The 18140-nt window shown below is 56.0% G+C and overlaps 2 protein-coding genes across 2 annotated transcripts; one reads left to right on the forward strand and one right to left on the reverse strand.

The window, feature by feature from the left end:
• Nucleotides 1-7123: 7123 nt before the first annotated feature.
• On the reverse strand, nucleotides 7124-9434 carry LOC104473701 (chemerin-like receptor 1). The gene has a single exon (XM_010129697.2). It carries the CDS (start codon nucleotides 9416-9418, stop codon nucleotides 8333-8335), a length of 1086 nt encoding a protein of 361 aa, XP_010127999.2. The 5' UTR covers nucleotides 9419-9434; the 3' UTR covers nucleotides 7124-8332.
• A 1747-nt stretch (nucleotides 9435-11181) lies between these two features.
• Nucleotides 11182-16896, forward strand: SHMT1 (serine hydroxymethyltransferase 1). Its single transcript, XM_086760204.1, has 12 exons — nucleotides 11182-11226; nucleotides 12562-12686; nucleotides 13241-13386; nucleotides 13708-13823; nucleotides 13907-14067; nucleotides 14218-14299; nucleotides 14441-14653; nucleotides 14933-15049; nucleotides 15160-15282; nucleotides 15536-15652; nucleotides 15825-15935; nucleotides 16157-16896. Exons 2-12 carry the CDS (start codon nucleotides 12585-12587, stop codon nucleotides 16324-16326), a joined length of 1458 nt encoding a protein of 485 aa, XP_086616330.1. The 5' UTR covers nucleotides 11182-11226; nucleotides 12562-12584; the 3' UTR covers nucleotides 16327-16896.
• Nucleotides 16897-18140: the final 1244 nt, after the last annotated feature.

Raw genomic sequence — 18140 nt, forward strand, 5'->3', positions numbered from 1 at the left:
TGGCTGACTGCCTCTGGGCCTTTGTCATCAGATCCAGCGGTGTTTGTAGAAAAGGCTGCTTTTCTGGAAAGTAAATTAAGAAAAAAATATTAAAAAGAGTCAGTGGTCTCTCAGTTCCCTTATACTGTCGAGAGCATTCATGGTTTGTCCGGTGTTTGCTATCGGGGCCCTCCTTGCAAAAAACATAGGTTAAACTGGATGAAGATACATTTGACATCTGCAGCAAGATGCTGATTTTAGTCACCCTGTTTAAAAGGCCAGCTTTATCACAGGACAGCACCCATGACAGAAGTTACATCTTTTAACTGCGTTGACAAAGTTACAGTCCTCCTGCACAGACACGGGAGGATAAAGCTCTTGCCAGGTCCCTCCTCTCTAAATTAAAAAAAAAAAAAAAAATCAAAAAACCCAAACAAGCACCATGTTTTCCCACTAACTGGGTAGCTAGAACCTGTTTTAAATTACGCTTTTCAGTATGCCCAAGATGAGCATTTTATCAATCAGAACTTTACCATTTAGCATAAAGGTACAAATATGATATTTTCTGCTGCAGCTTTTCTTACAAAAAGCAATTAAACATAATTATTCCTAGACTGCGGAGTGCATTGGAGCAAGGCCTTGAGCACCCCAGCAGATACCTCTGTCCGCGCTGGCCTTACCATTAAAGAGGAAGAAAAGCCACAGCTCACAAACGTGCCGGCAAAAGGACAACATTTAGATTCATATTTCAAAATGCAGTTTCTGCCGTTACAAGCTGTATTTTCCATTTTAAATATTCACAGGCCGATGTTCCCCCATGTTTCACAACATTTGCTTATTGCCTCTTGCATTCCAAAACTTCATCAATTGTCTTTTTTTTTTGCTTTTTCAACAGCCTGGGAGCTGGGGGGAAGGACAGCCATTTAAGCTGGAGCCATTGAGCAGCTGCCAGATGTACAACACTCCACTTGTAGCGCTCGCACAAAGCTAAGACATCTGTTTGAAATATGTGAGCAGAGAGACCATAAGCCTGTTTGTACCGTCACAGAGATGCAGCAATAATCCTTCTGCCCTTCCTAGAATCTCTTCTGAATTACACTTCAGTGCAAGAGAATAGACCTCTCCTACCGCCTCGCCACTCCCACCGTTCTGTCTGTATTTTTCTGCTTACGGGGTGGTGCTTCCACATTTCATTCAGAGTGGTTGACCTTAGTAGGTTTTTTTTTGTTCTGTTCTGGGGTGTTTAGGACAAAGGGGAAGGGCGTCTTGAGCTCTTTGTTAGCCTCTTCACAGAGCAGCAGAGATTTCTGTTCGCATCAGTGTTCATCACAGGATTTCACTACGGGCTGGCATGGCAAAGCAGTTTAAGGCAGAACAGCTAGAAACAACACATGGTGAAGCACTGACCCGTAGTGCAATTAGCAGCCTTCCCCAGAAGCGTTTTTCAATACCCTAGGGCACCTAGAATTTGCTGACTGTTTGATTCATGCTGCCCCAAATTCCTGGCATTGCTTAAGCAAACCACAGGACCAGGAACTAAAAGATTCTGTCTTCTGATGCTTTTTATAAGCCTACTGCCTTTGTTTTCTTAAAGCAAATAAATTTATTTTCCTCCTCTGTTTTCTTGGTCAAAGGAATGCAAGTTTAAGTATCACCTCACAAGAAAAGAGAGGTTTATTAATTTTACAATATGCTATCCAAATGCTAAGAGTTTAACAAATAGTTGCTCCAAAAGGAGCACCCAGATTTTACTTCATTTACGATTACTCAATTAGCAGTCATCTCAGGAATTCTGAAAAACTTCTGTGTGTGAATATACTGGCTCACAGAGATTCGTTATTCTTAATCCAGATGCAATGCTGGCAAGCAGAGATGTGCAATAAAAAAAAAGAACAAACCCAAACAAAATCAAACAAAAACCTACGCCTAACCCAGCCAAGGTGAAGGGCACTGCTCATCCAGTGCTTGGCTGGACAACAGCCTGCATCCATCACCTGAGAGAAGATAAATGCTACTGTCATCTAGTCTCCTGAGCTCCATCCATCACTGCTTAGCCAGGTTGCCTTTTTTTTTCTAAAGGTGGTTGTTAAAATTCACCTACCAAACCACCTGACAGCAAGAATTATCAGACATGATACACCAAACCATTTGATTTGATCCTAATGGAGCCCTGTGAATAGGTTTGGTCTCTCCCAATGCTTGGAGCTACAAAGCATCCCAAAAGCATCCTGTACCCTACACAGCCCCTCTGAGCACAGCCTCCAGGTCACCCCCTCCCTCCTCCTCCTCCTCCTCACCATCAGCTCCACTGCCCTGGGAGAGACTGTGTCTAATTTCCAGAAGATGCTGGCTTGGATAGTACCCAGCTAGGGAGGCAGAACTTAGAGCAGCTATAAATGCATTTCTGAATCAAGGGAGGGAGGCGTAATTTTATAAATTTCTTAGGAGTGATCTGGAAAATAGCATTCCCCATGTCTGGGAACCAACGTGCCTTCAAAAAGGCCCCAGAGCAGAGAACACATCTTATTTATGTGAAGGGCTGTGTAAGTACGTAACACTCATTGTTTTCTGGAATATTACTGCCTGGCCGTCTGCAGGAAACGGGCACCAACTAATTCTGTTGCAGCCCTGCTCCTCCTGAGTCACGAAGCTTTGACTGAAAGACTCACCAAGTTCCGTTTGTTTTCCTGTTTCTAACCGTGCTCTCGGTTCCGGGTCAGTCTGCAGTGACTAACAGATCTGCCACATCAGCTTCAGCACGGGGTTATCCGCAGCCAGCCTTCAAACAAAGAGACGAGAGGCGTGTTGGAATACCCAGCGTTTAACAGGTCACTGCACAGACAAACATCTCAAGCTGGATGAGAGGGCAAGGGTTTGAACACACATCGCCCTGAAACAAGGACTGCCAGCAGCGCCTTCTGCTTCGTTCGCAGATTCTCGTTGCTTTGCCGCGTTTGTGTGCAGTTCTGTCCTGCAAAGTCTGCATAACATCCAGTTAACATCCATCACCTTCTGTTTATAGATGTGCTTTGCCCTTCGATTTGCCTCTAGGCAAAAGCAGTTGAACAGGACAGTGAAGTCATGTCATTTTAGGGAATTTGAACAGCTACACTGTGCCAAACACCCTGTTCCTCTCTGTCCCACCCGCTGGGTCCTAGTGCGACTTGCTATTTACTGCACTGAGGTGCAGCTCCCCTACAGAGAGAGAGCACGCGTGCATCATGCCCTGTACAGGCATTTAGCGAACATACAGGAAGGGCTTAAGGGCCACTGGTCAGCGTAGAGCACGCTTACAAATTAAAGCGGAGTTTAGTACAGGAGAAGAGATCCTGTGCTTTGCATACACAGCTGCACAGGGATAGACTGGGGGGTGCAAAGAAAGATTTGGCACCAAGTCTGACCCATACAGCTAAGCAGAAGCTGGGAGAGGTGTGGGGAAGGAGCAAAGTGCACCTAGCAAAGAGCACCCTCTTCCCTTCCCAGTTTGGTGCTGGTCAGGACAAACCCTGGATGAGCAACGGGAGGTTACCTTCTCCAATGGCTGGGACCCTCAGCAGTCTGCAACACCAGGAAAGGCTGAGGAGACCCAAGTAAAGCTTGGCCTGCACCACTCACTAACACTATTACCAACATCTCTCCTTCACAGGGAAACACCAATACCAGTCCTCTGACTTGCCATGTTGTTTCCTCCCTGATTTCATCAAGCTTTGGTAGAAATTCTGCTGTCAGACCTCCATGCACTGTCTTTTGCCTGACCTTCTCTAAAAATTCCATTCCCAAGCTCAAGAGGAGGACACATAAAAATTCTACTCACCAAAAAGGTTTCACCAGAGGAAAGGCATGGGGACTGCTAGCTTTCACAGAGGCTTTTATTGTCTCATTAAGGTCTCATTAATGAGAACTTCCTCACCTGCTGCAGTCTCCCTCCCATTCCTTTGCAGCCACCATCATGCTGCTGGTACTTTCAAGGCTGTCTTAGCTCCCACTCCTTCCTCCCTCTTCCCTCTTAACTCTTCTGAGCCCTGTTTCTATTTCCATGTTCATCCAGGTCCCAAGGAGAAAATCCCTTTTCCTCCTGAGCTACCGCTTGCCACGTCCTTCTTGGCTGGTTTCCTCCCTGATATTTCAGGAGCTTCTCCCAGCTCCAGTCACCTGCTGGACCCTCTCCTCCAAAGCGAGGTAGCGACAGCTCTTGTTGAGATCCCTGACTTACGTGCTTGCTATGACAGTGTAGAACTGCCAGGCACAGCAATAATCCACAGCTGTCGAGGACCTACTGCGTGCTGCAATCCACCCCAGGCTTTAACTCCATGAGATTCTTGATACAACTTCGTCTAAGATCCTGTCTTCATTACAGAAGCAGCTGAGAGTTATTTTCTCTTGCTTAAAGATATACGAATACCTTACCATCCTGCTAGACCCCAGTCTGACCCAAACTGTAGCGCTGATCCACTTAGGCCTGTGATTGAACCAGGACAGGACACAACCAGGCTGTAGCTGGATTCTGCCAGTTCTGTTTTCAGCACACAGAGGTCTGTTGTCCCTCACCCAAACTGGCCCCGTGACAGAATTCGTCCCATCTACACCAGCTAGGGAAGTGTCACTGCCCCTTGCTACCTTCTTTGGAGGGCAGCTCTGGACCATAGCTCCAGTTTTTGCACTCAGAAGACGCGGCCTGTGACAAAACCTCTAACCAAAAAGCACCTGCCAAGTCTTTCTGAGCTCTTCACCAAGATGTTTTGGTGACTCTGTGTTTACCTTGCCCAGCACCAGAATATTAATGACCTCACCAGACTGCTCGCTCTGGTCTGCTAATTCATACCGGACGCTCTGACTGTCAGAACTTGCTTATTCTCCCTGGTGCGCAGCCTGAACCCCACATGCCCAACTGGCTCTGCGCGTGCCAGCCCTGTTTGTATGAGCGGGGCTGCCGGATCGGCCCCTCCGCGGGACCAATGAGGGCCTGACGAGCGCGGGGCAGCGAGTTCAGCGCCTTTCTCAATGACTGCAAATACTGGAGGGGTTCAGGCTGTTCCACCCATCCGATCGCATCCCAAAGAGCCTTGAGAGCAAAGCTGCGTCAGAGGGGGGCACAGCTGCCAAAAGAGGAGTTCAACCTTTTCGGACTGTTCACGTGCCTTTGGAAAATATTCCCCCCCCCTTTTTTTTTTTCATTCAAGCTTTTCTAGATAAGCACATGACAAACACAAGTATCAGAGAGAATGAACAGCCTGCCTCCTGGGAACGAGGGACTATCACAGGTATCACTGCGATGATGAGACAGTCCGAACACGAGGGAACTCGATACAATGGGAGATTGAACATGAGGGAACTCGATACGATGGGAGATTTGTCTTGGAACCAGTCCCTTGCCAGCCTGACCCCGGATTGATGTCAGCACGGTTTCTCATTGCACTAAGGTTAGGGATCAGACCCAGGATGACAGACCCGCCTCTATCTCAAGCGCATCCTGTAACACAGCAAGGGCCGTTACCATCCATAAAACATTCGCTTCCCCTTTTTTTCTCCCAACAGTATTTTGGCAAGCGTTCTCAGGAATGGCTGTCCGAAAGCGTTCTCAGCCCCTTCCCCGTCATGCAGGGAGACGTTCAGCTTCGTAAAGACACGCTGTTTTGCTTAGGCGTAATAACGTGCCGCTTAGAGTGGGAGGGATATTGCACTGGGAGGGATGTTGCAAGAGAGAGAGCAAGCAGCCTGGTCTCGGCTCTGGAGTTGGATGGCGTCAGCTGGCGAAACACAGCTGCTGTGCGACAGGCACGCTGGCCTTGGCTGGGACACCGGGGAGGAGATGGTGCTCTGTAGGTTAGTTACCTACCGGTATTCCAGTGGTCATTCCTTAGATTACCCAGACACTCTGCTTCATTTAAATCCTGTTGTCCTGTGGGAATCCTGTACCCACCTTGCGTGTCCAAATAACCCAGAAAATTACCTTCTTTCCTACTACAAACCAGGTCAATACTTCAAGTCCTGACCTTCAAGGGTGCCGGCGTGAAGAGAGGGGAGTCCAAGGCCTTGGTCCGACACTCTCAGAGACTCTTGTGACAAGGAATTATGTGGGGTCTGCAGACAGATAAGGAAAACCAGAAAGAGCAAGCGCTGGTCTGCACGGCCTTGACACGGCAATCAATGCTGTAGTTTACCACCAGGAGCAAGCAAATAGCCCCGGAGTTGCATGCTGCATAGCAAACATTGCAGTTTTGTTTGGATGACAGACAGCGATTTGTGGCAAAGGGTAAATCTCTCTGTTTACTCACGCTTGGCATATGGAGGGTCTTGTTACATTCCCCGTTCTCAGCGGGTTTATGCACGGATTTAAGGTTAAGAGCATGCATGCTGGTAGGATCACGACCTTCATTTAATATTGCATGGCCCAGCAGACCCGCAATTAATCCCTAACATGTTCAAGTGACAGCGCTCGCTCGGTAATGTCATCCACGCAGAACAGTGAGGTATGTGTAAATTCATCACTTCAGTCTAGGAGTCAGAGATTTTCCAGCCACGGGAGCGGTGAGGCTCCCCGGCAGCTTTCTGGCAGGATGAACAGGACAAATGGCAGCTTGGGCCATTTTACGGGCAGATTGGGCAGGAGAGGGAGGTGTGATACAGTCACCTGCTCTCTCAGCTGCCTGGGATGGGCTGGGAACGACAGCACCTCGACGCTGCCGTTCCCATTTATGTGATCGACATTTTCTACTTGGGAAAATTAAAGCAGTTCAGGGCTGACCAAGCCTGGGAAGAAACCCTCACATCTTCATCCTGAGCAGTTTGCAAACGTGACACTTGACCAGACCTAGCTCAGTCGCCCTTGCTTTTCTTTCTTCTCCGAACCACTGGTTTTCAAATGCACCAAAAGGTCTGAAACCCACCAGGAAGCCAGAACTGCGGGCTGGCAATCGGATCCACATGGACAGAGTGCCCTGGGCACGTCCTCACACTCAGACCGAGTCCTGGCCACTGCAGTCGTAAGAGTAGCTGTTAATGCCAGTGGTTGTTTCCAAATCCTGGGTATTCAATCTTCTTATCTAGTTGTTCAGTTACCAAAGGTTCTGATTCACTCACCAGGCATTTTATCACACAGGCAACACAACAGGCTGGGTACGCTTTACGTAAGTTTAATGGGGTTTAATATTCATTCACCAACAGTAGAAAATGTCAGGTCTCCACTATTTAAGGGCCAGAAACATGTCAAACACGCACACAGGCAAGCGTTGCTCAGAAATACTGATGCTGTACATCAAAGCTGAGTAACTGGAGCACAACCAGTAATTCCTCCTGCCACACATCTGGGGAGAGGAAAGATGATTGTCTTACTGGATGGTCCAGACCCCGCAGAAATACATATAGCCATTTCATTTCACCCTCTCTCTTTAAAAGATGCATTTGTGAGAGTGCCTCCAGGTGGATCCCACTGCACGTTCAAGCTGCCTTTTTTTTTTTTAATTTAATCATTTTCTGCTAAAGCTTTAGCAGCCCGTGCACCAGAGTGGAATGACGCATGGGAAAGGATCTTTGTATTTTCTTTACTGATTTAATTACCAAGGACTTATAGAATAACTCTCCCCTCCATCCTTTTCCCCTCTGGACAGCCGAAACACTGGCACAGCCATACACCCCTGGCACAGCCATCCTCGATCTTGCCTCCTGGTGGAACCCCAAAAAAGATGAGCTGCCAGGAAAGTCTGACAAGGGCAGGGAACAAACTCTCCCAGCAGCTCACCATAAGCAAATGCACTGCAAGGAGGTGAACCCAACAGAGATACAAACAGGATTTGTCCCCAAATGCCTCCCCTGGCCACATACAGGGTGACCCTGGGATGGGCGGCAGCACGGAGAGCATCTGAGAGCTCCATCCTCAGGAGCCTCAGGAGGAGAGGAAAGTAAAGAGAGCTCTGCCAGCAGAGTCACAAACTCAGCAAATTTTTATAAAGGGTTGCCTGTTAGAAACTGGAAGCTGTAACAAATCAGCGGTGCTGAGGAAGCCAAGTCTGACACTGGCAGCCACCACTCAGGCTGTGGTTGCCCTCTCAGCACGTCCCGCTGGGGAGACACTTTGCCAGGTACGATGGATCATAGGGGATGGAGAAGGTACAGGGAAACAAGGCAGCCAAGGAAGTGGCACAAGGAGCAAAATGTACTTGTACTTTCCCACCCTGCTGCAGTTGTTTAATTCCCATAGTATATTGAGTCATAGTAGGTGTGAGATACCTCCAAAACGTCAAATCGCACTTTGTTAGCACGCGCAGCCCTTTGCAGCCCCCAGTCCTGCGATTATAGCTCTGAAACACGGGGAAATTGCAGAGAAAATTACTGCCCGCTCCACACCGGCGCCTGCTCAGACCCTCGGGACCTCTGCTTCCGAAGCAGACCTGGACTTCCGCCTGCTGCTCAGGCTGCCCAGCACCGAGTCCTCGCTGAAGGCCCCTTCGAAGGTCGACAGGATGGACTGGCGAAACTTCTCTTTGAAATCCGGCCCCACAAATACGTACAGGATGGGGTTGATGCAGCTGTTGAAGAAAGCGAGGCTGGAAACCAAGGGGATCCCTATGTAAAGGGCCATTTTCATCTCATGACTGGAAGAGTTTTTGGATATTTCCAGCAAGGAGAAGACATGATAGGGGAAATAACAGAGGAAAAACGAGACTGTGACAGCAATGATAATTCGGTATGGCTTCGCGGAGTTGGCTAACTGCCTTCTTTTCATCTTGACAGCAACGATGGTGTAGCAGATGAGAATCACTGTGAAGGGGATGAGGAACCCGCATAAGAATCGCGTTATGATCATCGCTTTATGCCGCATCCTCCACAGCCTCCGTGTTGCCTCGGACGTGTAGTCATCAGACAGTGCAAAATTATTATAGCAGCTGGTGATGTTCCTGGAACTGACCACAGTGTCCCGAAAAACGAGGTACGGGGAGCTGAGGAGGAGAGCCAGGACCCACGTCCCCAGTGCGATCCTGGCCGCCAGCTCCGGGCTCCTGCGGTTGTGAGACCAGACGGGAAAGGCCACGGAAACGCAGCGGTCCATGCTGATGACCGTCAGGAGGAAGACGCTGGCAAACATGTTGAGGAACGCGATGGTGCTGTTCAGCTTGCACAGGAGCTTCCCAAACGGCCAGTGGAAGCCCAGGGCGGTGTAGGCGATGCTGAGGGGCAGGAAAAAGGTGAAGATGAAGTCAGCAATGGCCAGGTTGAGGAACCAGACGGAGTTCACTGTCTTCTTCATCTTGAAGCCTGCAATCCAGATGACGAGGCCGTTCCCTGTCACCCCCAGCAGACAGGCGATGCCGTACACCACCATGGAGAGGACATGCATGCTCTTCTGCAGGCCAGAGTAGTAATCGTGGGCAGTGGCGTTCTCGGACGGCACGGCGGGGGAACTGGCAGAGAAGGGCGGAGGGGAAGAAGAGACGCTCTCCATCGCCAGCAAGCCGGAGTCCTGAACTCGTAACAGCACGCGCCACAGTTATCTGCAGCTCCTGCGGCTCAGGGGAAGCGAAAATCTTTGCTAGCAGCTGTACACAAAACGTATATACACAGCCAGGTTAGATAATTTAATATATAATTAATATAACGAGCTTCTCTAGCATCTGCAAGGCTTCTGAACGGCAGATGAACATTTGTGAGGCACAAGGAATTGAAGCCGTTTGCGCGAGATCCCCGTGACCCAAGACGCAGGGACGGGGACAGCCTGCGTACGTCCTGGGTTGATCGTCTCCCAGAAGGGGGGGTTCCAATGGGCAGGGGAGACATCTGAGCAGGAGCTCAGCCACCATGCCCTGAGAGACGCGTTGAGCCAGGAAATAAATGATAACAATAAAGAAGATTTTCTGCTTGCAGCTCCTTCGGTCCCCCACAGCCCCGGGCGCCGTGGGGCAGAGGGCTGGCATCGCCCAGCGCCGTGTCCCCCGGGCAGCAGTGCCCTGTGAGCGGCCACACGACCCTGCCACCGCTCCGCACGTCGCAGAAACCACCGCCCCCAGAGAAACCGACCCGGGTTTTGCTGTTGGTGTCCGCGCCGACAGAAAAACACCGCCGTGAACGGCCTGCAACAGCAATCCCGCGTGGGACAGCCACAGAACCGTGGAAACCCAAATCCCGCAGCTGCGACAAGTCCTCTTTGGATGACCAACAGCGAATTAAAACAGCAAAACCGTCGAGACTGGTACAGATTAAGTTAAAAGGCTGTTCCTTACAGTGCCTTCCGGGGTACCTCCACCACCGCGCTGCGCTCCTTCGCCGCTCTGCCCGCGGCCGGCGGTCTCGCCTCCCGGCCGGCTCCCCTGTGAGACGCTGCTCCTCTCCGGAGAGTGACTCACGCTGCCTCGTCCCATTTTCCTATGGCTTTGGATCACAAGGAATTGAGTCGGATCCCTTATTCCCTAATTTTCTTCCTCAATTTGTGGTGCGTTGATTTAACCCCCAAAGCCCCGGCGGTCGCAGGCTCCCCCAGTTGGCCAACCCCGACTCGAAGGACGAGGAGAACACGGGCTGTGCCGCTCGTCCCCCCCACGGCAGCGCACCCGGACAGCACCTGGACACCCCCATGGGCCTGCCCAGCCACGGTGCGGGGACGGGGCAGGCTGCGCCCCCCACCGCCGCGGTGCCGTGCCGGGACCGCCAACCCGTGCCGCGGCCCGGTGCGCTGGCTCGCCTCGGGACACGGCTTTGCCCAGCAGCGCGGCTGGGGGGACCCTGAGGGGGGAGAGCGGCTGGAAGCGCTCCCTGCCCGGTGCGGGGTGGCGGGGGGCTCCCGTCCTCCGGCTGATGGAGGGCGGCGAGGGGCACCCCCCCGCATCCCCCCCCAGGGCTGGGGGACGGGCTCCCCTGGGGCGCACGGCAGGCAGGGCCGGGGCTACGGGGTGACGGCAGCAGAGGGGTGACGCCATCGGGGTGACGACAGCAGAGGGGTGACGTCATCGGCGTGACGGCAGCGCAGCCCCCCCCCAACCCGCGGGCCAAGGTCACCCGCGCCCCGGCCGCCACGTGCTGGCCGCGCCGCCAGCCCCGCCTCGGCGCGCGCCAATAGGAAACGGGGAGATGGAAAAACGCGGCGTTGATTGGCTCAGATGCTTTGAGGGCGTGTCCCCCGCAGCCAGCCTACCGGGGCGGAGCGAGACGCTGATTGGACGAGGAGCGGAGGGGCGTGTCCTAGCGGTCTGTGCTAGGAGCGGGGGGTCCCGCGCGGCCGCCGAGCGGGACCGGGACCGGGACCGGGACCGGGACCGGGTGAGAGCCGGGCAGGCAGCGCCGGTGCGGGGCCAGGGCGGGGGGGGAGCGCGGGAGCCTCTCGGGGGCTGGGGGTGATGAAGCCGGGACGCGGGGGGTGCAGAGCCGCGTGGGGATTGAGCCCCGGGGCCGGACCGGGGTCCTGCCCTGAGCCTGGAAATGGGGGGTCCCGTCCTGGGAGGGGGGAACGGGGAGCTCTGCCCCCCCGCCAGCCTTCTGCAGGAAGCGCTGGGTGCGAGTGCTGCCGCCCGAGCTGGGGGGGTGGGACACGCGCTGGACCCACCCGAGTGCTGCACCCTACCCTTTCCCTCGCAGCCCCTTCCCAGCTTTTTGGGGGGAAAAAAAAAAAAAGGATTTTTGTGGGGGGGATTGTGGGGATCCTGCCTGCGAGGCCCCGCGCTCGGGCAGGAGAACGGCCGAGCGTCCCGTCCTGGCGAGCAGCAGCCCCCCGCCGAACGGACTTCGGCAGCTTGGCGCAAGCCAACCCAGTACGATTGCTTAACAACCTGCTCACGGCCCCTCGCTGGCCTCGCGGGGTTAACGGGCAAAAAGCTCCATTGTCCGCACCCCAGGCAGAAGCCGGGCTGTCAGGCGGGCCCCGGAGTTTGTGCTCTGCATTATAACACCAGCAGCGGTCGGTCGTGTCGATGGGGCCGGCGGGCTGCTGCCAGGCCCGGGCACGGCGCGAGCCACGGGGTCAAGCTGGAGCGGAGCTGCCGCCTCTCAGGGCCCAGCTCCACGCGCCGTGCTTGCTTCAGCTGGGGGCTGGGGCCGGACGCCGACCCGCTGCGGGTCTGCCCTCCTGGCTGTACACAAGGGAAGGTAGCTGAGAGGTAACATAACACGCTTTAAAAACTCAGGTCTGTGGGTACGAGCACCCCACTGCCCTTTAAATTAAAGAGCAGTTTGAAGAAGACACCCTTGTGTCCCTGAGGGCATTTCCTAACCTTTCCTTGAAAGCCTCAAGACCCCCAGATCTCCGGGAACAAGAGGGAAAGGCATCGCTCATCGCTGCTCCGGTTTGGTCCATGCGCAGGATCCCCACGTCCCCGAGTGTCTGGCCAGGCGCCGCAGAGCTGGGTGGGGGGAGCCCGGGCGGGGCGGTGATGGGAAGGGTATCGGAAATGATCAGAAACACTCTAATTAATGAACCAGTCTTAAATCAGCGGGGGAAGCCTGGCAGTTGTCTTGTGTTTTCTTCACCCAGTGGGTCCCAGCTGGTCCCTCTGTGTTTCCAGGGAAGATGTGGGATGGGAGCGGGCAGGGACACAGCGCAGAGACCCCCAGCCCGCTGCCATCCCAGCCCGTCCCACAAAGTCCCCTCTCGGCTGGCAGGTGACCTTGGACCCAGCAGGAGGATGGCAAACTCAACGCAGGGCGACGAGGGCCTCCTCAGCGCGCAGCTCTGGGCCTCCCATAACAGGATGGTAATGGAGCCGCTCGAAAGCAACGACCCGGAGGTGAGAGCCCCGTCCTGGCCCCTGCCCAGCAGCTGCTTCATTCATCCCCGGGGCAGCCGTGGGGACGCTGACCTCCTGGAGCCGGGGATGTGGCAGGGAAATGCTCCAAGGCTGAGCCACTGGGACCCAGCCCTCCATGCCCCCTCTGCCTGTAGTGAGAGGTGGAGGGAGGGAGGGAGGGCGGGCGGGCGTCCTCCAACCGTCTGCAGATAACACGGTCGTAACTTCACATCTGTTGCTCACACCCCTCTGTTTGAAGCTGAAATGTCCGCACCAGAGCGGCCGGCCCACTAGGCCACGTGGCAGTTGCCCTTGGCTCTCTAGCCCAAACGACGGCAGCTTGCTGACAGGTCAAAACTCAAAACATGGCCTGTGGCCGGACGTATGATCTGTTTGGGATGAGCTGGACCAAGAAGGGATCTCATCTCCCTTCTCTAGCAGCTTTCCAGGCCCCTCTCCATCGCCCCGGCCCTTCCGAGGGCACAGCCCCTACCACACAGCGTCCACGTCTCCATGCAGAGCACGGGTGAAGCCGTTCCTCTCCTCTCCCAAAGGTGCACAGCATCATCACGAAGGAGAAGCAGCGGCAGAGGCTGGGGCTGGAGTTAATCGCGTCGGAGAACTTTGCGAGCCGAGCGGTCCTGGAGGCCCTGGGATCCTGCATGAACAACAAATACTCCGAGGGTTACCCGGGACAGAGGTACGGGGCTGGGGCCGAGTCCCACCCAACCCAAACCCTCGTGGGGAGGGGGAGGAACCACCCACGCTGCCAGACCTCACCTCTGGAGAGGAAGATAGGTCCTTGCGCTGGCAGCCAAGCTCCTCCAGGGCAGGATACGACCCTCTCGGCTTCAGCTCTTGGCCACACGTTGGACAATCTCAGCAGGGTCACGTCTGCTGCAGCTGCTGTCCTGGTGGCTGCCATGAATGTGGCATCACCTAGGTTCCTCCTCAGCTTGGGCACAGGGACTGTTCTGAGTAAGGAGTTTGGTTTTAACCCTGCCCCATCCTCTACCGGCAGGTACTACGGCGGGACGGAGTTTGTGGACGAGCTGGAAAGGCTGTGCCAGAAGCGAGCCCTGCAGGCGTACCAGCTTGACCCCCAGAAGTGGGGCGTCAACGTCCAGCCCTACTCAGGTAACGGGGCGCTCGGGAGAGCCCGGCCGGCTGCCCCGGCACGCCTCGGCACCCCTAACCAGCCTGGTGTGCTCTCGTTGCAGGGTCACCCGCAAATTTTGCGGTGTACACGGCTCTGGTGGAGCCCCACGGCAGGATCATGGGGCTGGACCTGCCCGATGGGGGCCACCTCACCCACGGCTTCATGACAGACAAGAAGAAGATCTCTGCCACCTCCGTCTTCTTCGAGTCCATGCCCTACAAGGTAGAGAACGCCACTCCAGCCGGAGCCAGGATGCGGTCATCCTAAGTGTTGGTGCCGGTGTCAGTCTCCCGGCACCCCCTCCTGCAGGATGGCGCTGCCATTGACCTTCACCCATACCAAGGTGGCTGAACCCTCCTCTTCCTCTCCTAGGTCAACCCCAAGACCGGTTACATCGACTACGACCGGCTGGAGGAGAATGCCCGCCTCTTCCACCCCAAGCTGATCATAGCAGGTGAGGATCAAACCCTTACCCGCCTCCCTGGTGACACACCTTGGATGCAGGTGTGCTGTCTCCATCGTAGGGCTGGACCTGGGTCTGTCCCAAGGTCCTGGACATCTGCTCCTGTCCCCTCCATGTGCCATCTCCCTGCAGGTGTCAGCTGCTACTCGCGCAACCTGGACTACGCCCGCATGCGGAAGATCGCCGACGCCAACGGCGCCTATCTCATGGCCGACATGGCCCACATCAGCGGGCTGGTGGCTGCCGGCGTGGTGCCCTCCCCCTTCGACCACTGCGACGTCGTCTCCACCACCACCCACAAAACCTTGCGGGGCTGCAGGGCCGGCATGATCTTCTACCGCAAAGGTGCCTGACCCGGCCGGGGAGCTGGGAGAAACGCTCCCCCCTAGGCTGAGGGGGCTGCAAATTAAAGCTCCTTTCTGCTCTAGCTGGGGAAGAGGGAGGGCAGGGAGGTTCAGGATGTCCTGGGAGCAGCATCTGGGGAGCTTCATACGGCCACCCGTGGCCCAGATTTGAAGAGGAACCACCACCGTCCCTGCTCCGAGAGGCCAGGAGGTGAAAGGAGCTCACGGGAGAAGGGAGGCTGAGCTGCCTCGTGAGCGACCCTGCCCTCCCCTCCCACAGGCACGCGCAGCGTGGACCCCAAGACGGGCAAGGAAACGCTCTACAACCTGGAGAGCCTCATGAACCAGGCGGTCTTTCCCGGGCTGCAGGGAGGCCCGCACAACCACGCCATCGCAGGTCAGCTGCTCAGCTTCCAGGATGATTTCTGCTGGTGGCGCCATGCATCTCTGCCAGCTCTCCTGGTGGGAGCCCCCCAAAAACTCACCCTGCTCTGCCTTCTTCCCCAGGGATCGCCGTGGCACTGCGGCAGGCCATGACGCCCGAGTTCAAGGCCTACCAGCAGCAGGTGGTGGCGAACTGCAAGGCTCTCTCGGCGGCGCTGATGGAGCTGGGCTACGACATCGTCACGGGTGAGGACACGTCTCGGCGGCGGGAGGCGGTGGTCCGAGCTGGGCCACGAGGGCGGCATGTGCACGGACGCGACGGGCAGGGCTCTGCCACCGCAGTTCCTCAGGACATTCGCAAAGCTGTTTGGAAGCAGCTCCCCTTCCCAAAACCAGGGGCGGGCCCTGGTGCAATCCCAAGGCTTTTTTGCTGAAGTCTGGCACGGGAGCAGCGTTTACCCCAGTCCCACGTCCCCCCACCGAGCCCCTCTCTTCGCAGGGGGCTCCGACAACCACCTGATTCTGCTGGACCTGCGCAGCAGAGGCACGGACGGCGGCCGGGCCGAGCGCGTGCTGGAGATCTGCTCCATCGCCTGCAACAAGAACACGTGCCCCGGTGAGGGATCCCACAAGCTCTGCCGCGTCCTGCCGATCTCCCGTGGCCCGTGCAGAGCTTCCTGCAGGGCTCCCAGCTCCCGGTCCACCCCGGACACTGGGAACCAGGCTGAAATCCCACGGGTGGCGGTTTCGGTATCGGGTTTGCTCACGCGTGACTTGTTCTGGTGCAGGCGATGTCAGCGCCCTGCGTCCCAGCGGCCTGCGGCTCGGGACGCCGGCTCTCACCTCCCGTGGTTTCCGGCAGGATGACTTCCGCGTGGTGGCTCAGTACATCCACAGAGGTGAGGCCGGGGAAGCTGCGTACGGGGCCGAACCTCAGCTCCAGCAGCAGCCCCACACTGGTTTCCCGGTGCAGCGCGTCCCTCGCAGCCCTGCTCCTTCCCTCCCAGTGCTCCCCGTGGCGGGGCCGGGAGAGCGGCGGGATGTGGCAGCCGCTCGCCGCGGGCGCAGGCGGGGGTGCTGCTGCCGCGAGGGCTGACGGACGCGTCTCCCGCCCTGGCAGGGATCGAGCTGACGCTGCGCGTGCAGAAGGACATGAGCCCCAAGGCCACGCTGAAGGAATTCAAGGAGAAACTGGAAGAGGAGAAATACCAGGGGGAGCTGAAGGCACTGAAGGAAGAGGTGGAAGCCTTCGCAGCCACCTTCCCGCTCCCAGGGCTGCCTGTCCTGTAAGGGGAGACACCCGTGCCCGCTCCTGGAGCTGCGGAAGGACCCGGGATCACGGCACCCTCGCACCCCCCAATCCAACGCCCCAGTGCTTTCTCCCAGCACCTCCCACTGGCACGGGCTGCGGTGTGCCAAACGCCCTGTTCGCCTCCTACTCACCTCTCCCCTCCCGTGGCGGCGGCAGACGAGGTTTAGGCAGCCTGCCCGCCTTCGCCCCGGCCCGCAGCACGGGGAGGGACGCGGGGGGCCACCCCTCCAGGCCAGGCGCGCTGTGCTCGGCTGCGCAGGAGACTTCGCAGCCGCTAAAAGCCTCCCCGGTTTCAGCCTCAAGGGTTTCCTTTCGTGCCTTCCAGCCTCCGTGGGCTTCGACAAGGGATCGCCATCCCATCCTAGCCCGCGTCTCCGGCATTTTCTCAGACCTCTGAGCGCCAAGCGTAGGTAGAACAATTTTTTAATAAGCACGGTAAAATTAAGAATTTAACCACAATGTATGACAAGAATTATAAGCTTTAAAAAATACAACCGATTTTTTTTTTTTTGTATTTCAAAAATATCTGAACCCAAATAAATATTTTTTTTTTTTAAAGTACATTTCTCAGACTAGTCATTTGGTGTGAACATCTGTTAAACTCTTGTGCAGTAACACAGCACGACACTGAGACATGCTTCTGGGATTTCTCCTGCTCACACTCGCTCTAACTACTGACGCAAGCATCCGGCACGCGCAGGCACGCACACGTAACTCAACATGCAGTAATAGGATACAGTGCTTTAAAATAAGATGAGAATTCATCACAGCCTCCTCGCGGCCCTCGGGGGCAGCTCTCAGCCCAGCCCCATCCCCGTGGCGGCCGGCAGGACTGGGTACCCTGTGTTTCTCTGCCTTCCAGTTAAAACGCGTCTGGGGACCGGCGCACGGCGGGTTTGCGACCCCGCCGGTACTGGGGTGCGCGCCCTTGCTGTGACGTTGTGCTGCTGGGGCACCGCGTGGAGCGGGCGCTCTCCTGCAGCCCCGTCGCACCTGACCACAGGAGCTTTTTCAGAACACCGCTGCAAGCCCCAGCTCTCCGAGACGCCGATCCGCAGCGTGGGCTCTCACCTAACACCAAACCGGCGCCCACGGCCCCCCACGCTCAAGAAAAACCAAAGAAGAGGCCGGAGGGAACGGAGCCATCATCTCTCATCCCTCAATCGCCTCTCCCACCCCGTACCAAGCGGTGAATATTGCTAGAGTATAGGCGGTACTCCCCTAGGCAAGGCAAGACAGCTTTGGAGCTGCTTAGAAGTGATTGCTACTGGATGAAAGTCAATCCCAGCGCTATTCTCTGAGAAATGAAACCTGCGTAGGGTTAGCGTCGCCTGCTCCTATGGCTGACCCTCCTGGGGCGGGAGCCGAAAGCGGGGCTCATCTCACAACGCGGGAAAGCGGAAGAGTATGAAAAGGGAGCGTTGCCCTCCCGGCCAGGCTGCTGATGGCCAGGGAAGAGCTTTGCTCTGGTGAATTCTCCGTCAGGCTTAAAGCCTCCTCTCCCTGACGGCCCGCAGAGAGAGAGAGAGAGGAGGGAGCCGGAGCCGGCTGCGTGGGAGGGAGGCAAGGGCATGCTGGCAGCACTCACGGAAGCGGAGGACGGCCACACGCAGCACCGCTGGCTCTCGGGGACGGAGGGTCAGTGCTGGAGAGTATTGCACCGCGGCTGCGAGGAATGCGCCCTGCTTGCGGCGGAGGGATGGCTGGACGGTGGCGCGGCGCAAGCCGAGGAACACGCGTGCCAAGGTTCGTCGCGGGAGCTGTGAGTGCGTAGAGCGTAACTTCTTGTAAG

This window comes from Chlamydotis macqueenii, chromosome 15, assembly GCF_036417535.1.
Source record: "Chlamydotis macqueenii isolate bChlMac1 chromosome 15, bChlMac1.mat, whole genome shotgun sequence".
NCBI classification, from domain to species: domain Eukaryota; kingdom Metazoa; phylum Chordata; class Aves; order Otidiformes; family Otididae; genus Chlamydotis; species Chlamydotis macqueenii.

Excerpts from the sequence above, each read along its gene's own strand:
- LOC104473701 (XM_010129697.2), bottom strand. The coding sequence starts at position 9,418 with ATGGAGAGCGTCTCTTCTTCCCCTCCGCCCTTCTCTGCCAGTTCCCCC.
- SHMT1 (XM_086760204.1), top strand. The coding sequence starts at position 12,585 with ATGGCAAACTCAACGCAGGGCGACGAGGGCCTCCTCAGCGCGCAGCTC. Across the intron at positions 12,687-13,240 it reads TCGAAAGCAACGACCCGGAG|GTGCACAGCATCATCACGAA; the intron begins GTGAGAGCCCCG and ends CCTCTCCCAAAG. Across the intron at positions 15,653-15,824 it reads CAACAAGAACACGTGCCCCG|GCGATGTCAGCGCCCTGCGT; the intron begins GTGAGGGATCCC and ends GTTCTGGTGCAG.